This window comes from Schistocerca gregaria, chromosome 6 (assembly GCF_023897955.1).
Source record: "Schistocerca gregaria isolate iqSchGreg1 chromosome 6, iqSchGreg1.2, whole genome shotgun sequence".
Classification (NCBI taxonomy): domain Eukaryota; kingdom Metazoa; phylum Arthropoda; class Insecta; order Orthoptera; family Acrididae; genus Schistocerca; species Schistocerca gregaria.
The window spans coordinates 261,141,186-261,157,157 of NC_064925.1; the positions used below are offsets into that span (position 1 = coordinate 261,141,186).

General features: G+C 38.0%; 1 protein-coding gene across 50 annotated transcripts in view; it reads left to right on the plus strand.

Moving 5' to 3' along the window:
* Window positions 1-15,972, plus strand: part of LOC126279005 (microtubule-actin cross-linking factor 1) — a 485,047-nt gene that overhangs the window by 326,815 nt on the left and 142,260 nt on the right. For all 50 annotated transcript variants that reach the window (XM_049979354.1, XM_049979337.1, XM_049979346.1 and 47 more), the window contains 12 exons: window positions 474-706; window positions 1,760-1,929; window positions 3,446-3,593; window positions 4,132-4,452; window positions 5,532-5,728; window positions 6,394-6,526; window positions 7,120-7,320; window positions 8,607-8,892; window positions 11,350-11,519; window positions 11,649-11,867; window positions 11,951-12,079; window positions 12,436-12,669. In XM_049979354.1, coding sequence (XP_049835311.1) covers window positions 474-706; window positions 1,760-1,929; window positions 3,446-3,593; window positions 4,132-4,452; window positions 5,532-5,728; window positions 6,394-6,526; window positions 7,120-7,320; window positions 8,607-8,892; window positions 11,350-11,519; window positions 11,649-11,867; window positions 11,951-12,079; window positions 12,436-12,669 — 2,441 coding nt within the window. The remainder of the gene's footprint in view (window positions 1-473; window positions 707-1,759; window positions 1,930-3,445; window positions 3,594-4,131; window positions 4,453-5,531; window positions 5,729-6,393; window positions 6,527-7,119; window positions 7,321-8,606; window positions 8,893-11,349; window positions 11,520-11,648; window positions 11,868-11,950; window positions 12,080-12,435; window positions 12,670-15,972) is intronic.

Genomic DNA, 15,972 nt, shown 5'->3' on the forward strand with positions numbered 1-15,972 from the left:
TTGTTCAAAAACTATTTGTTTTAAACGAAACATAATGTACCCCATCACTTAAGGTCACGATGCCAGAGTATATGCAACAAACCACCCAGGGTATTTTAGTCTCCTAATTATCTGTGGGCTTTAGTATTAACGTGTGTTGTGTAGAGAAGAGTAATGAATGTTCTATAAGCACAGATGTTGTCTCTATGGGAAGACCAAGATGCATAGTTAATATTTACCATTGTCAAAATGAGTACAAAAAATTCAGCATTTTCAAGTTCACCCAGAGAGAGGAGGTCGCAACTATTCTGTGGGCAGCAACACATTTTGTAATTATAATTATAATTTTTATTTTGTGTATGGGACATTATGTACCTATGGTGTTGCTATTCTTGAAGCATTCTGTATCAAAAAATTTGTTGCTTTTTAACTTTATGTTCTTGACTTTTTATGTACTAGAAATACTTCATATGTTCAATACAAATCTGTTACAGAATTGTCACCAGTTCAGCAGCAACTGACAGAGGTTAATAACCGTTATGGGTTGCTTGGTGTACGTCTATCGGATCGCCAATCAGAGTTGGACAGCACACGTGAGGAAGTACGTAGGCATATGGATAGTTTACGTACGTTATCAGCATTCCTGGACAAGGTACAACGATCTCTGCCAAAAGAAGTAGTACCACAGACAAAAGATGAAGCTAACAAAGCTGCTAAGAGTATAAAGGTAAATATTTATCTCTACTTCTAATCTGAAATGTGCATAATTGATTTGCTTCAGAATCGTGAGAAATGAACTAGTTAATTTATTCTAAATTTGATGCAAACTATTTATAATATTATTGGATTGGATTATGTAATCTGTAGTTTAATTCCAATTCAGAATATTAATAGGGTTTTGCATCTCATAAGCAGTAAGAGACACGTAATGTCAAAAATATGGTATTCCAAATTGGGTTACCCTCTGAGAGATAAAAAAGAAATGACAACAGTTTCATTACCCGTCTAGATTGAATTCATTTTTAAAATAGTGGCTGATTTCAGTTCCATATGAACCATCTTCAGATTGATTGTATTGGCTACATGAGTAACCTATCCAGTTCACCAGCACAATTTACATAGTATGTTGGTTGTTTTTCTTATAACCAATCCAAATATTGTTCATGAGAAACAAAAACAGGTTACGGTTTATAAAAAAGGATGCATTGTAGACTGACAATAAAACCTATTGTAAAACAGCTTACTGTGGATTTTCACCAAATTTGACAATTTGTAAATTTTTCTCAAATACGCTGGCTGCAGAATTGGTAGATCTGTAATATAAAGGAGAAAACAGTGGAAAGAAAGATAGGCATATGAAATTGTCAGTAAGTCATTTAAAATTGTTACAAAGTGTTGCACCATAACTGTGTATTATCCTTTATTTAACAGCATATATCTTGTGTAAGACAAGCATTATATAATTTGAGTAAGTGGAATACGCCAGTATATTGTGCTATATGAACAGTAGTCAATGAGATGTTTTCTTGGTTAACCAAATCATTAAGAAAGTAATTTTGACAGATTTTTTAAAAATTAGGATCTCGCATACTTTTCCCTAAACAGCCATTGTTAACATCACTTCCTATTCATATTTGTGAACAACTGTCACAAGGTTATTTTGCAATTGTTTCCATTTACTTATTTTTCTATAACTGTGTGCAATATTTTTAAAAATTGCAGAAAGGCCTTGGTTGTTGATCACTATTTATTTGTTGAACAAAAATTGGTATTTTTATAGGCTATCATGGAGGACATGTACGAGAAACAATCTCTTCTGGATAACACTCGAGGACAAGTTGCTGATCTTCTCAAGAGGAAACCCAGTGTACAAGGGTCTGATACACTGCATGATGAATTAACTGATGTTGTCACTCGATGGAAGAGTATAAATGATAGATGCAAGGACAGGTTAGTTTTGTGTGTGTGTGTGTGTGTGTGTGTGTGTGTGTGTGTGTGTGAGAGAGAGAGAGAGAGAGAGAGAGAGAGAGAGAGAGAGAGAGAGAGAATGAAAACCTGAAAAATGTAATTAAAAATCAACATTTCTCGGCAACAAAGTTGGCTGTACTGTTACAGAGATGTAGGAAGTGCCCTACAGGTGGTAGCATACTAAAGACAACTGAAACATATCCTCAACACTGTTTCATAGTGGCTGCTCAACTTTCAAAATGCACCATGTAAGTGCAGTGTTCTGTCATACATTTTCTGAACAGCCTATTGAGATCCATTGGCAAATGAAGGTCCAGTTTGATAATGACTGTCTGTTACTGCAGCAAGTGTATGAGTGGAGCAGAAAGTTTGAAAATGGTGTGACTTCTGTGACAGGTTGTCAGTGCCCAGGTCAGGAACACCACGTCGTGACACCAGCTGCAACATTGAAACCAATGTGACAGCAAATCGCCATGTGATGATGGTTGAGATAACTGCAAATCTGAACGTTAATCATCGACCAACACCTGAAATCATTCATGAAATGATTAAGTTTTTCATAGTGTTTGCAAGATGAGTACCATGGCAGCCCACTCCTGAACCGAAAGAGAATTACAGTGACGTCTGTGAAGAACTTTTGTGGTACTTTGAAACAGAAGGTGATGACTTCTTCACAAGAATCATTATAGGAGGTGAAACCTGGGTAGACTATCACCAGCCCAAACCAGAGAGCAATCGAGGAAGTTCTGGACACACACAGATCTGCAGGGAAAGTTTTGCTGACTGTTTTGGAACGACTGAAGTACAGTCTGGGAACACTATGTGATTGTGAGAAACACCATAATTTATTAACTATGTTAATAAATTAGCTTTGACCTGCAGTAAGTTCGAAGTGACATGGACTTCTGACTACAGATACTATTTTGTAACATAACAGTGTTCAGCCTCATACTGCTGTGCAATGCTTACAATCATCAGTGACCTGCACTTTGATACTCTGCGATATCCTCCATAATCACCAGATCTCACACCAAATGATGACCACATGTTTGGACCACTCAAAGAAGTGATGGGAGGAAAGAAATTTCATATTGATGAAGAGGTGCAGCAGGCAATGCACTATTGGCTGCCCACGTGATCAAAAAAATTTTATTTATTTATCGCCCCCCCCCCCCCCCCCCAAGCCAAATTAATCCATGTACTTCCTATACACTGAAGGAAGTGTGTTGAATGATGAGGAGGCTTTGTCGAAAAATGATATAATTGTGTTCCATTTCTTGTTTAATAAAAAAGAAAAATTTAAGGTTTTCATTTGACTCCCCCCCCTCATATAACAGATATTTTGTAAGAGACTGTGAGTTTACAGGTATTAATAATTTTAAGTAGATCATTAAGTCCCTTTATTATGAATTGTAGAACTTTAATAGTGAGATTGTAAAGACCTGGGTGCCTATTTGAGACAGTGAGATTATTACAATGCTTTATTTTCTTTTTGCAGAATAAAACTGATGGATGATATCAAAGAATTCTATGATACACATGACAACCTCTCAGCCTGGCTAGGAGCTAAAGATCGTATGATGACTGTTCTTGGTCCTATTTCTTCTGATTCACGAATGGTTCAGAGCCAAGTGCAGCAAGTACAGGTATGTTACTTAGCTTTCCTGTCTGTGGTTTAATGGTGTAATGGATATAAACAAATTTATATTCCTCCCTCCCCCCAACCATCACCAGCAACCCCCCCCCCCCTGCCACACACACACACACACACACACACACACACACACACACAGAGAGGGAGAAGTGAAGAGGGGAGGGGTAGTGGCTGCATCATCACATAGCACGTAGGATACTGCAGTTGCCATGACACTAAGTAGCCATGTGACACACACATTGTTTGTGTGTGTGTGTGTGTGTGTGTGTGTGTGTGTGTGTGTTTTGTACTGGTTAGCTGTGAAGATTCTTACCCTTCATTTACCTTTACATTGATTTGATAATATATGTGATTTTAAACCATCTCCATCACACTTGCCATTCGAAACCAACTAACAACTGACAACTGTAATCAGCTGTAAAGGTTACTGATACTAAACGTTGTCAGGCATAAAACTAGTGCAATACTAATTTCTTACTCCTCTCAGTTTGTCTCTGTGATTGCTAATGTTGTGCTTCTGTTTATCACAGGTTCTACGGGAAGAATTCCGCACTCAGCAGCCACAATTATCTCATTTGGAGGAAGTTGGCTCTGCCGTGCTGTCGAAGTTGGACATGTCAGCGCCCGATGCTCAGCGCATATCAGTGAAGCTGACATCTCTGCAACAACGATGGGCGGAACTCCTTGCGAGGCTTCAAGAACGTGCTGACTCGTTGGGTGCTGCTGCTGATACTAGCCGTGAATTTGATGCTGGGTTGCTGCGCTTGAGAGATGCATTGCAAGCTCTTTCAGACCAGCTAGATGAGGTACCCCTTGACCGGGATCCAGAGGAGCAACTTCGTAAAGTTGAGGTTCGTGTAATGTTTCGTTACTAGACTGCTAGCAGTACACAGTTATTTTTACAGTATTGTTGTTTCACTCATTGAGCAGTAACTGTTCATATTTGTAAATATATTCAGATGATTTTCTGTTTTGTACATAGTTTATAAGAAATATAGTAGTGTCGATGTAAGAAGATACCGGTTGGAGTGAGACGAGCACAAGCTTCACGTGCTTGCTTGAACCAAGCGTGTAATGTGACTTTGTACACATCTCTGTACCAATACATCAGTGTTGCCAGAGGTCTATAGATGACTGCTGTTTTCACCTGCTTTGCAGCTGAAGTCTGGCAACAGTGCTGGTGGGATCATCGTATGCCGACTGAACTGTATGATCTCATACTAATAGAGAATTGTTTCCACTTTTTGTGGCATTGCTACACTCTTGAACACATACTGTAATCGTGATGCAAAATGGTGTGACTACAGAAAAATTTCATGTTGATTTTTACAAATAAAATATGGAGAAAATGTTTGCCACATGTTGAACACACAGTCAGTATATAAAAACAGATTTATAATTTTAAGGAAAGTTCTGGCAGAATGTAAATACTTTAAAAGTCAAAGACCACTCTCTGAATAGCAGAAGTGATGGGTCATCAATATACATTCACAAAAGAGAAAGGAGGATGTGTTCCAAAATCTAGCAAGTTGTCTTTTTATCATGTGTGTGCTTGTCACTGACTCAATGCTACTGCTTTTCCACAAGTAAATATGGAATTAGTTTGTTCCATTACATTGTACATCAGTGTGAATGTTGATATAATAGAAGGTTATGTAGTTGCACCACACATACAGCTGTGTTTATCTGTCTACTTAACATGCTCTTATTCAGATTCATGTTGGATATTTTATCATTGCTCTGTCATTTGAATGTAAAGATAACTGACATTTTTGTACTACAGTATTCAAAAGTAAATGTTACTTACAGTTAAGTTGCAGACAGTAGAAATGAAAGATACAGAGACAGAAAGTAGAATTTTAATAATCATTTCTTAAGTTAACCAGTAATGAGTGTTAAAATACTTCTGTCATACTTTTAAATTTTATAGAATCTCGAACGTCAGCTTGAGGGCCAGCGTCCTCTATTGGCAGATGCAGAATCAACAGGGGCTCAGCTGTGCGATGTACTTAGTGACCCTGCTTCTAGAGCAGAGATACAGGGAAAACTTGGTGCTGTTGGTCGTCAATACAATACATTGCAGAAGAAAATGGATCACCGCAAAGCAGAAATTGAAGGCAACCTACGGTAATTAATTGATATCGTGGCTAGATGTCTTTTAAGTAATGAAGTCTTTGTTCATATACTCTACTGCAGACCTTGGAAAACTTGTAGTTCTGTATTCTAGCACTGGTGATGAATTTGAGAATCAACTAATCACTGTAATAAACAAGAACTGAATGGTTTTAACTTTCTGTTCTTCATAATATTTTACTTTGTTTTCATTGTGTTAGTGGCATTGTTGGTATAGATACTCCAAAGCTTCATGGGTAGAGGGCACAGGGGCTACTAAGAGAGAAATTTGCGTGATTTTTATACATGTGTGCAGTTTTTGAACATTCGTAACTTTGTAGTAGTGTTAAAAAAGCCTTAGGCCTTTGTCATATATGATGTAGCCATCCTTTTGTCTCTAACAGAGTCAGTGTAGATATGACACTGTAACAAATGTGTTATATTACTATTGTGTGATAGTGTTGTCTGTTGTAATATTATAGAAGTCTTTCCATAGATAGAACCATCAACAAAGATTTGTGACGCAGTTCAGACTCATTTTATTGATTCTTTTTATTGTTTTGAAAGAAGTTCGGAGTTGTGCTCCAGATTTGCAAGAATATGTTTTGCTTGATAGAAACTAATAACTTTCTGGCTGATGTTGCAATATGCATAATTTCAATTTGTTTGATATATTTCAGAGATGGTAGACAGTTTGAGGCATCATGCGCACGCACTTTGGGATGGCTGTCTGATGAACTTGGAGCTATGTCTGAAAGGTTGCTAGTGTCTGCTGATAGAGAGGTATTACAGCAACAACTTGATCAGCACGAGGTGAGAATAGACTTACATCAGTTACATTTTAATCATGAGTTCATTCATAGAAAAGTAAATATTGAAGTGGCTAACATTTTTGTGACAAGTTAAAATTGTGTGTCACACTGCATCTCGACTCTGGAACCCTTGTCTTCCATGAACAGGGCTGCACATCCTATGCTATCTGTGTTCACCCCTTGGACCCAATTAAAGGTTCAACTTGTTGCATGTTTTCCTCTTTATCTTCCAAGCTTTTAGTAAAAAGTGTTAATCAAAAAATGGTTCAAATGGCTCTGAGCACTATGCGACTTAACTTCTGAGGTCATCAGTCGCCTAGAACTTGGAATTAATTAAACCTAACTAACCTAAGGACATCACACACATCCATGTCCGAGGCAGTATTCGAACCTGCGACCGTAGCGGTCGCTTGGCTCCAGACTGTAGCGCCTAGAACCGCACGTCCACTCTGGCCGGCCAAAAGTGTTAATCATTCAGTATATTGTTGAAGGAATAAAATTGTTGTGATGGACGACATACTTCTTTATAATATGTGCCACTTCTTAGACATATCAATAATGTTTTTGTGCTGATGCTGTGTTTTACATTTTCAGCCTGTTTATAAGGAGGTAATGAGCAAAGAACATGAGGTAATAATGCTGTTAAACAAGGGGCGGGACATGTTGGCAAGATCTTCACAGATGCAGCGCAGTGATTCCCGCAATTTGCAGAGAGATGTTGATAAGATTCAGTCTCAGTGGGACCGACTGCGCAAGGATATTATGGAGAGACATACAAGACTGCAGACATGCATGGTGAGTGAGCAAGATAATATTTTTACAGGTTTTTACTCTAGTCAGCTCTATGTCATTTTGCACTTGATTACTCTTGCTTTGCCAGCCTTTATAGTGTAGTGCTTTTTTTCTTTGTAACAAAGGGAAAATTAGTCTAGAAAACTAATAAATTAAGGAGAGACTTTCTGCCCTGGACTTGCCTTCAAAAGACAAAATGTGTAGTACTGCCATTAGACTTATATAATGGTAGAAGTGACAAGCTTTTGGTTGTAAAAATTCCTTTCTCAGAAGGGGGAGATGGATAGCTTAGGCACAGTTACAAAGGAAGGACTATAGGGACCCACCTATGAGGAGGACAAAGATAAAGTAGCTTTTAGTAAACTGTTCTAATAAATGGTCTCAATTGGGCTGCAGTTAACCAGTCATTTTTTTTTTTTTGTGGTAAATGAATTTTTCTCATAAAATTATAGCCTTGGCAGAAACAATATCACTAATTGCAAATTAGTACATGCTAACTATTTATATCAATTTCATACACCTTTTGCAGCAAATTTCAATAGCTTTAACACCATTATGTTTTGTAGAGGAAGGAGCATCACGTCAGTTTGACATCATTTTAGCCCATGAGAAAGTTCTTCAGCCACTCAGAACTAGATCATTGCAGGAAAAACTAAAACTAAAGGCCATTAGGATTACTATAAATGGTGGAAGCAGTAACGAAGAATCTCTTAACACTTTGAGATAGGAATGAGAAGAAACAAGCCTTTTTTTTTTTTTTTTTACACTGCTCTCTATTTTTCATAGAAACAAATTATACTGCAGTAATGTGAAAGGTTCCAGCACATATTGGTAGGGGTTATATCTTTGTACCAATGGTTCCTTCTTGTTATTCTTAATGGGGAAGAGTTAACACATGAAGGCAAGAGCTGAATCACCTGTTCAGAACTTCTGATTTAGAATAGCAACCAGAAAGTTGAATGCTCTAAAACAGAAGTCACATTTGCAGGGGAGGAGGAGGAGGTGGAGAGAACGGGAGAACTTACTCTGTGTAGTAGACTTGAAATTCAGATGAGAAAGAAGGAGCAGGGAGGTGGGTGAAGTGGGGTATGTGCTGTAGAGGAACTGCGTGTAATTGATTTGTGTTGCCTCTTTGCTGTAACATTAATTAATCAAGAGTAATAAAGCAAGAATGACAACTAATATTGACAGCAAAAATATGTTTCTTTCAGTTTCAAGTATCTGTAAAATGAAATTTATCTATAGTTCTGTTTTAAAACAAGTAAATCATCTCTTCATTTCCCTTCCAGGAACATTGCCGCAAGTATTACAAAGCGCAGGAAGCTTTCCTCCCTTGGTTGTCACAGGCAGAGACCAAGCTGGAGGCTTTGGCACCAGCCTCATTTAAGCGCAAAGACATAGAACGCCAACTTAAAGATCTTTCCGCCTTCCGTAATGAAGTATGGAAACGTTCTGGAGAATTTGAAAATAACCGTACCCTTGGTGACACTTTTGTAGCTGCATGTGATATTGATAAAGATGTTGTTAAAGGGGAGCTAGCACAGATGAAGAAGAGATGGGATCGTCTGAATAATGGTGAGTGGACTTCGTATTGTCATTAATCATGACAACATATTAACACTTTGAGGACCAGCAGCTTAGATACAATCTTGGTCCAGTGACTAGCCATTTTTAGCGTTTTTTGAACTACCACTGGCACGTTTATATTTAAGGTATCTTGAAACAGAAAACTTATGAAAAAACCATCTTTAAAGTTTATTTTAAACATTTATTTTAATTATATTGCTTGATGACAAAATGAATAACGAACAAACATAAAATGTATGATTTCGGTTTCACAAAAAATGTGTGTTTTAGTTTTGTGTAAGCACATACACAGACACAAGCAGACATTTGTAAAGGCAAAGAGTTTGGGCAAAGATGTTGTTGAAAGACAGGTGAGGTATGAGCAGCGGCAACTTCTCGTTCTCCGCCAGGCCTCAACCTCCGCTAATTTGAAGTTGCCGCCGCTCATACCTCACCTGTCTTTCAACAACATCTTGGCCTCTGTACTTCCGCCTAGACTGACATCTCTGCCCAAACTCTTTACCTTTACAAATGTCTGCTTGTGTCTGTGTATGTGCAGATGGATGTGTGTACCAAGCGGGAAAGTGCCGGTAGATAGGCACAATGAATAACACACACACACACACACACACACACACACACACACACACACACACAGAATTTCGAGCTTTTGTAACCGGCAGCTGCTTCGGCAGGAAAGAGGGAAGGAAAAGGAAAGATGAAAGGATGTGGGTTTTAAGGGAAAGGGTAAGGAGTCATTCCAATCCCGGGAGTGGAAAGACTTACCTTAGGGGGAAAAAAGGATAGGTATATACTCGCGGGCGCGCGCGCGCCCACACACACACACACACACACACACACACACACACACACACACACACACACACACACACACACACATATCTATCCATACATACACAGACACAAGCAGACATATTTAAAGGCAAAGACTATGGGCAGAGATCTCTGCCCATACTCTTTGCCTTTAAATATGTCTGCTTGTGTCTGTGTATATATGGATGTGTGTGTGTGTGTGTGTGTGTGTGTATCCTTTTTCCCCCCTAAAACCCACATCCTTTCATCTTTCCTTTTCCTTCCCTCTTTCCTGACGACGCAACCGCCGGTTGCGAAAGCTCGTAATTTTGTGTGTGTGTTTGTGTGTTATTTTATTGTGCCTGTGTACCGGCGCCTTCCTGCTTGGTAAGTCTTGGAACCTTTGTTTTAATATATGTTTCACATGTGGAAGTTGCTTTCTATTATATATTTTCTTAGAACAAACTTTACACATCCTAGTTGGACACTTCTTCTCAGTGACTGGAATTTTTTCTGCAAAGTGTTGTCCTAGAAGTCTGTTGCTGTGAGTTTCACTAGTTGTCTAGTGCTAAATTGGTACCTTTGTGAATTAGTCCTTCACCAATTTGTCGTAGAAAAGTGGAAAAATGGCAGCTCTTTCTTTAAGCAAGAGTCCTGGTTTCTCAGTATAAGACAAAATGCATTTGTTGCAGCCATTATAAGCGTGTGGAAGAACACCACTTAATGTTTCCTCCTAAATGCATAGTAAGAAATCATTTGATCACTCCTACAACCTCTGTTTTGTAAATATTAGGGTCAAGAATGGCATCTGGTTTTGATTTTACTTTGATACTTCCTTTGTATGACCAGACATGTCCAAGCTGCTTATTTTGTACACAGTGGACAGGTATAGTACATCTCTAGTGTCTTTCACTTCAAATAAAGCAGATGATTCCTCCTCATTGACACAGACTCATACATTTTCAGTTTTTGGAAACAATTTCATTTGGTAGTTCTTTCTGGTTAGTCATGCTTGTACCTACTGCTTTAGTTTTATGTTGCCACAGAAAATCGAATACTGCTGGTGAACTATAAAGTCTTTCCAAGTAAACAGTGTGGCCTTTTCCCAGGTAATCTGCTAGCAACCTCTCAAATAATGGAATTACGGAGTTGTCTTGTGTTCCTTTCCCAGCATATACCCCCAATCTAAGAACATTACCAGTTTTGGAATCCCACTCAATAAAACTTTTTTCCTCCATACTTGTCAGGTTTATTTTTTATGTAAACCTGAAATACCACTCTTCCATGAAAACCACACATGCTTTCGTCAATAGTGAGGTTTTCTGATGGGTAAAATTATTTTTGTGATTCTAATAAGAAATGATCCAGGACTGGCCTGATTTTATACGTGGAGTCATGCTGAGGCTGACTTTTCGGAATGTAAGTTGCAATGTCATTAAAGTGCAGGTTTGATAATATTGCCTTGAATCTGTTTCTTGCCATAATGGAACCAGAGAAAGGGGCTGAAATAAAATTGTTGGTAGAGTTGACAGAATGTGAATTTTGATGTGACTTCTTCTGATCAGAACTTGAAAAACTGAAAAATTAAATTACTAAATATGACTTACGTAATCATATTAAGGTAGCATTTAATAACATCTTATCTCTTTACAGAGTTACTTGAACGCACACAATCCCTCGAAGATACGTCTCGCCGACTAACAGATTTCTCTGAGAATCTAAGAGACCTGACACATTCGCTGCAACGCTGTGAAGATCGGCTGGCATCTCATGATGCACTTGGTGGTGCAGCAAAGGATCCAAAACTGCTTGATAGAATAAAGGTTAGGACTCTGATGATTACTTTAGTGGTGTTGAAGTGAAGTTGCCTGTCTACACTGTCATGTTTCTCGGAAGTGCCATCAGTGATTGGAGGTATTATTTTTATGATTTCCTTTGTTTATCTCTTTCAGACCTTACGTGAGGAGACAACTGCATTACGCAAACCTCTGTCTGCTGTGCGACAACAAGCAGGTGATTTGTGTCATGAAGCAGGAGAGTTGGGAGTTGATGCATCTCATCTGCAAGATGAAGTGGATGGCATTGGGGATCGTCTTGATGATCTGCAAGCTAAACTTGATGATCGTTGCAGTGAACTTCAGTCAGCTGCAACTGCGGTCACTCAGTTTACTGTGAGTATTTCAGCAACGTGAGGGCTGAGATATTCTGATATTGCTTTTTACTAAAATTCCTCATGGGCTTTGTGTTAATCTAGGACCAAGTGAAAGGTTTGAGCCACGACTTGTCGAACCTTGAACAAGAACTAGAGAATATGAAGCCACCTGGCCGAGATCTGAAAACAGTTCATACACAGCAAGATGAAATTGCCAAATTCATCAGAAAGGTATTAAATGCCACACAATTGTTCTTTCTAAAGCAAATACCTCTGCTTTTACTGTGGGTTTTAAAATTAGTTTTCAGTATGTATCATGTTGATCTGCATCTAATGCTGAATTAAGTTTACGTCTTTCAGTCTATGGACATATTATCATACAACTCTTTCTGGTACAAACTATGACATTATTACTTAATTAACAATCATATAAAAATGATTTTGTACATCACACTAGAATTTAATATAAATTAGTGTCATTTTTTCATACATTTCAAGAGTCAGAAGACTTATACCACATTATTCATTTCTGCCTTAGTATTTTTGTTTATTCATAATCATAATTAAAAGAAATGAATTTTTAACAGCTGTCACGTGTGTCGGACAATGTGGGGGATACAGTGTCTGCTGGTGAACGCCTTGTAGATTCTGGATTTGCACCAGACACTGCAGCCACTCGGGAACAAGCTGATCTGTTACGTAGGCAATTGGCTCGGCTCGAGGAGAGAGGTCGTGCACGTGAAGAAGACTTAGCAACAACCCTTGACAGGCTTGAAACATTCTACCAGGCACATTCTGGTATTACAGAGGATATTCGACATGTAAGTGTGAAAGACAGTAAGCATTTCATGATTTTTGTATTTGAAGAGATTTCTTTTGACAAAGTAGAAGAAAGAAAGAAGGTATCGATAATGCAATTGAATAAGTGTAATTTCCCAGAACTGTTTGAGTTTTCCAGCAATATATTAGTTAAGTGTGTAATATTTGTGAAATGTTGTATGAGAGTTCAGAAGGAAAAAGACAAGTGGTGATAAAAGTATATAATTGGTTGTAATTTAGTGATGAAGGTCTCAAAGAGTTGCAGATTGTTCACTTAATGTCCATAGCGATTGCTTATTGCCAATAGTTTGAAGGAAGGTCCCCACGTCACTACAAGAAAAGCATCATACTTACATGCAAAGACACATTTAGAGTTTTTAAAGAATCCAACTTCGTTGAGTAGTTTAAAATCAGTCATTCACCACTGAAGGACTCCTTAGAAAAAGACAAATAAATGATATTTACAGTCACACAGACCAGCATTGATAAGAAATTTAAATTTTAAATTATTATCCCCAATTTTCACATTAAATTTATTACCTTTTTTATCTTGTTTTAGTTTATTCTTTGTTCTCATTTTCACTTTATTTCTTCCAAGCCAAGCTCACATTTTTTAGTTACAAAAAGACCTTTGTTATCAGTAATCATACCATCAGATCTCAATTTTATTTGTATGATTTATTAATTTCATTCTTGTTCATTGGGGAAGAGGAACAAGAATAGCAAAACGGAATTTTGAAATACCTGGATGATAAAGATGGGTTATTGCTTTTAAATCATTTTCTATATCCTATGTTTCTCTGGAGTCAGAGTTTAGAACAACTCTCTTCATTTTACTTGTGTTAGGTTTCTTGTTCCTACTCCTGTTCCTATTGTGCGATGTAGTACATTGATTATAGACAAGGGACTCATTTACAGTAGTAGTAGTTTTTAGTCTCTGAATAATCAACCCAAACTGGATTTCCAACAGGGTCTCAGAATCACTTCAGTTGAGTGAGTGGACGGTTACTTCAATATGCCAGTACCTCTTCTGTCAATGTAGTGTTAAATGTGGGTAACCATTTTAAATCATTCAGATGCAGACATAGACAGTGACCACAACCTGGTCCTAATGAAAAGTTCATTCACATTCAAATGTCCGAAGAAAAAGACACAAAAAATGGAATTGGGAAGTACAAAACCTGAAAACTAAAGAACTTGCAAGGCATTATACGCAAGAAACAGACTATCTAGATAAAAATTTACAAATTGCAGAGTAAAAGAAGACTGGGAGCAAATAAAATCTGGTATATATAAAGCAACAGAAAACAGGGTTGGCAGAATGAAACCCGAGATCAAGAGGAAATCGGTTGCAGCAGATGTTAGGTTATCGAAAACAGAATACCATGAAAATGTAACTGATGAATTTCTTTAGGACGTGTGCAGAGATGCAGAAGAAAGTATGTGAACTGGAAGAACTGATAGTCCATAGGAAACCAGATAAATTTTTTAACACATGTTATTTGATGCAGACATGGTTAAGAGAGGGAAAGAATACATAGTGGAACTGTATGACAGAACATCTTTAGTGGAGGATGTACCAGGAAAGGAAGAGAAACCAAATGAAGATGACAAAGGAGACCACATTTTGCAATAAGGATTTGAGAAAGCTCTTAAAGATCTTTGGGAGAACAAAGCAATGGGTACTGATGACATTCCAGCAGAACTAATGAAGAATGTTGGTAACTGTGTGGAAATGATACTGATTAGGTCTGTCTGTAACACACGAGAAATATCAACTGACTTCAAAGAAATACTTCGTGATCTCTATTCCGAAGAAGGAGGCAGCTGTAAAGTGTGAACCGTACCGAACTTAATCCTAATATCACATGCACCAAGAAATCTCATAAATATAACTCTATGGAAGATTGAAGAGAAGTTGGAGGATATGCTGAATGAAGATTATTTTGGATACGGGAGAGGATTAGGAACAAGGGAGGTGATTCTGGCACTGAGACTTTCTATCGAAAAGCAAATACAGAGAAATAAACCAACTTCTATTCCTTCGTAGACGTAGAAAATATATTTGAAAATGTTATCCGGGAAGAGATGTTCAGAATGCTAAAGGAAGCAAGTCTAAAATAATAAAAAAAAAAAAAAAAATGGGGTGATACTAAGTGCCTATAACAAGGAAGTGGCTGTGATTAGGCATTTCATCAGAAACAAGGAGCAAAAAATTAGAAAAGCTATGAGAGAAGTGTATACTCTTTCTTTTCTTATATTCAATGCTTGCATCTGGGAACTATAGTCTGCAAAATTACTGAAGTGGGGACAAAATTAATGGGCAGGAGATAGTCATGCTGTACGACACTGATGATATTGTTGAGAGCACAGAGACAAAAATATATAGAGAAGGCCCTCAGCACAGTGAAAAGAATTTTTGAGGATCAATACAGTATGAGAATACACAAACAAAAGACTAAAGTGATGATGTGCAGTACTGAAGAAGAATAAGAACCTTGAAGAATAAGAATTGGAAGGGAAGAGCTAGAAGTTATGGAGGAATGTACTTACGTGGGAAGCAGGGTCATAAGGGATGCTAGAAGGCTGAAAGAAATTGTGAGCAGAATACAGCAGACCGAAATTGCATTTAATTTGAGTAAAAGAATGTACTCACCAAGAAGAATATTAGTCTGGAAATAAGGAAATGAACCACAAAAACATTTGTTTGGAATGTAATCTTACATGGGTGTGAAACTTGGACAGTTGGGCATCAAGAGAGATGGTAGTTAGAACCACTAGAGATTGGGTGGTTTACAAGGATGATGAAAATCATCTGGAGAGAGACAGTTATGAATGAAGTGGTGCAGAGAAGAGTACAGGAAACGAGGTATCTGTGGAGGCAAATCGAAACAAAAACAGCCGGTCTCGTAGGAGGTGAATGGTATTACTGCAAACCACAAACCAACCTGCCTCAGGTTTGAATAATAGAGATTGGAGAGGGGTGCGCGCGCGTGTGTGCGTGTGTGTGTGTGAGAGAGAGAGAGAGAGAGAGAGAGAGAGAGAGAGAGAGAGAGAGTGTTTATTACAGGTGGTTGGTTTGTAAATTGATAGAATTTACACATGCACCTGTACAGTGACACTGTACAAGCTGACTAAACTATGCAGCACAGCAGCTAGACTGGGCTGGGGTGAGGCATGTGCCGGGCGGAGTGTGTGAAGTGCCTGTTAAATACGTTAAAATGTTTCTTAAAGCTTTTGTGAGCCCTGGGAAATATACTTACTAGTAAATGTATTTCTTTACTTCGTATATGTCTTACCGTGTC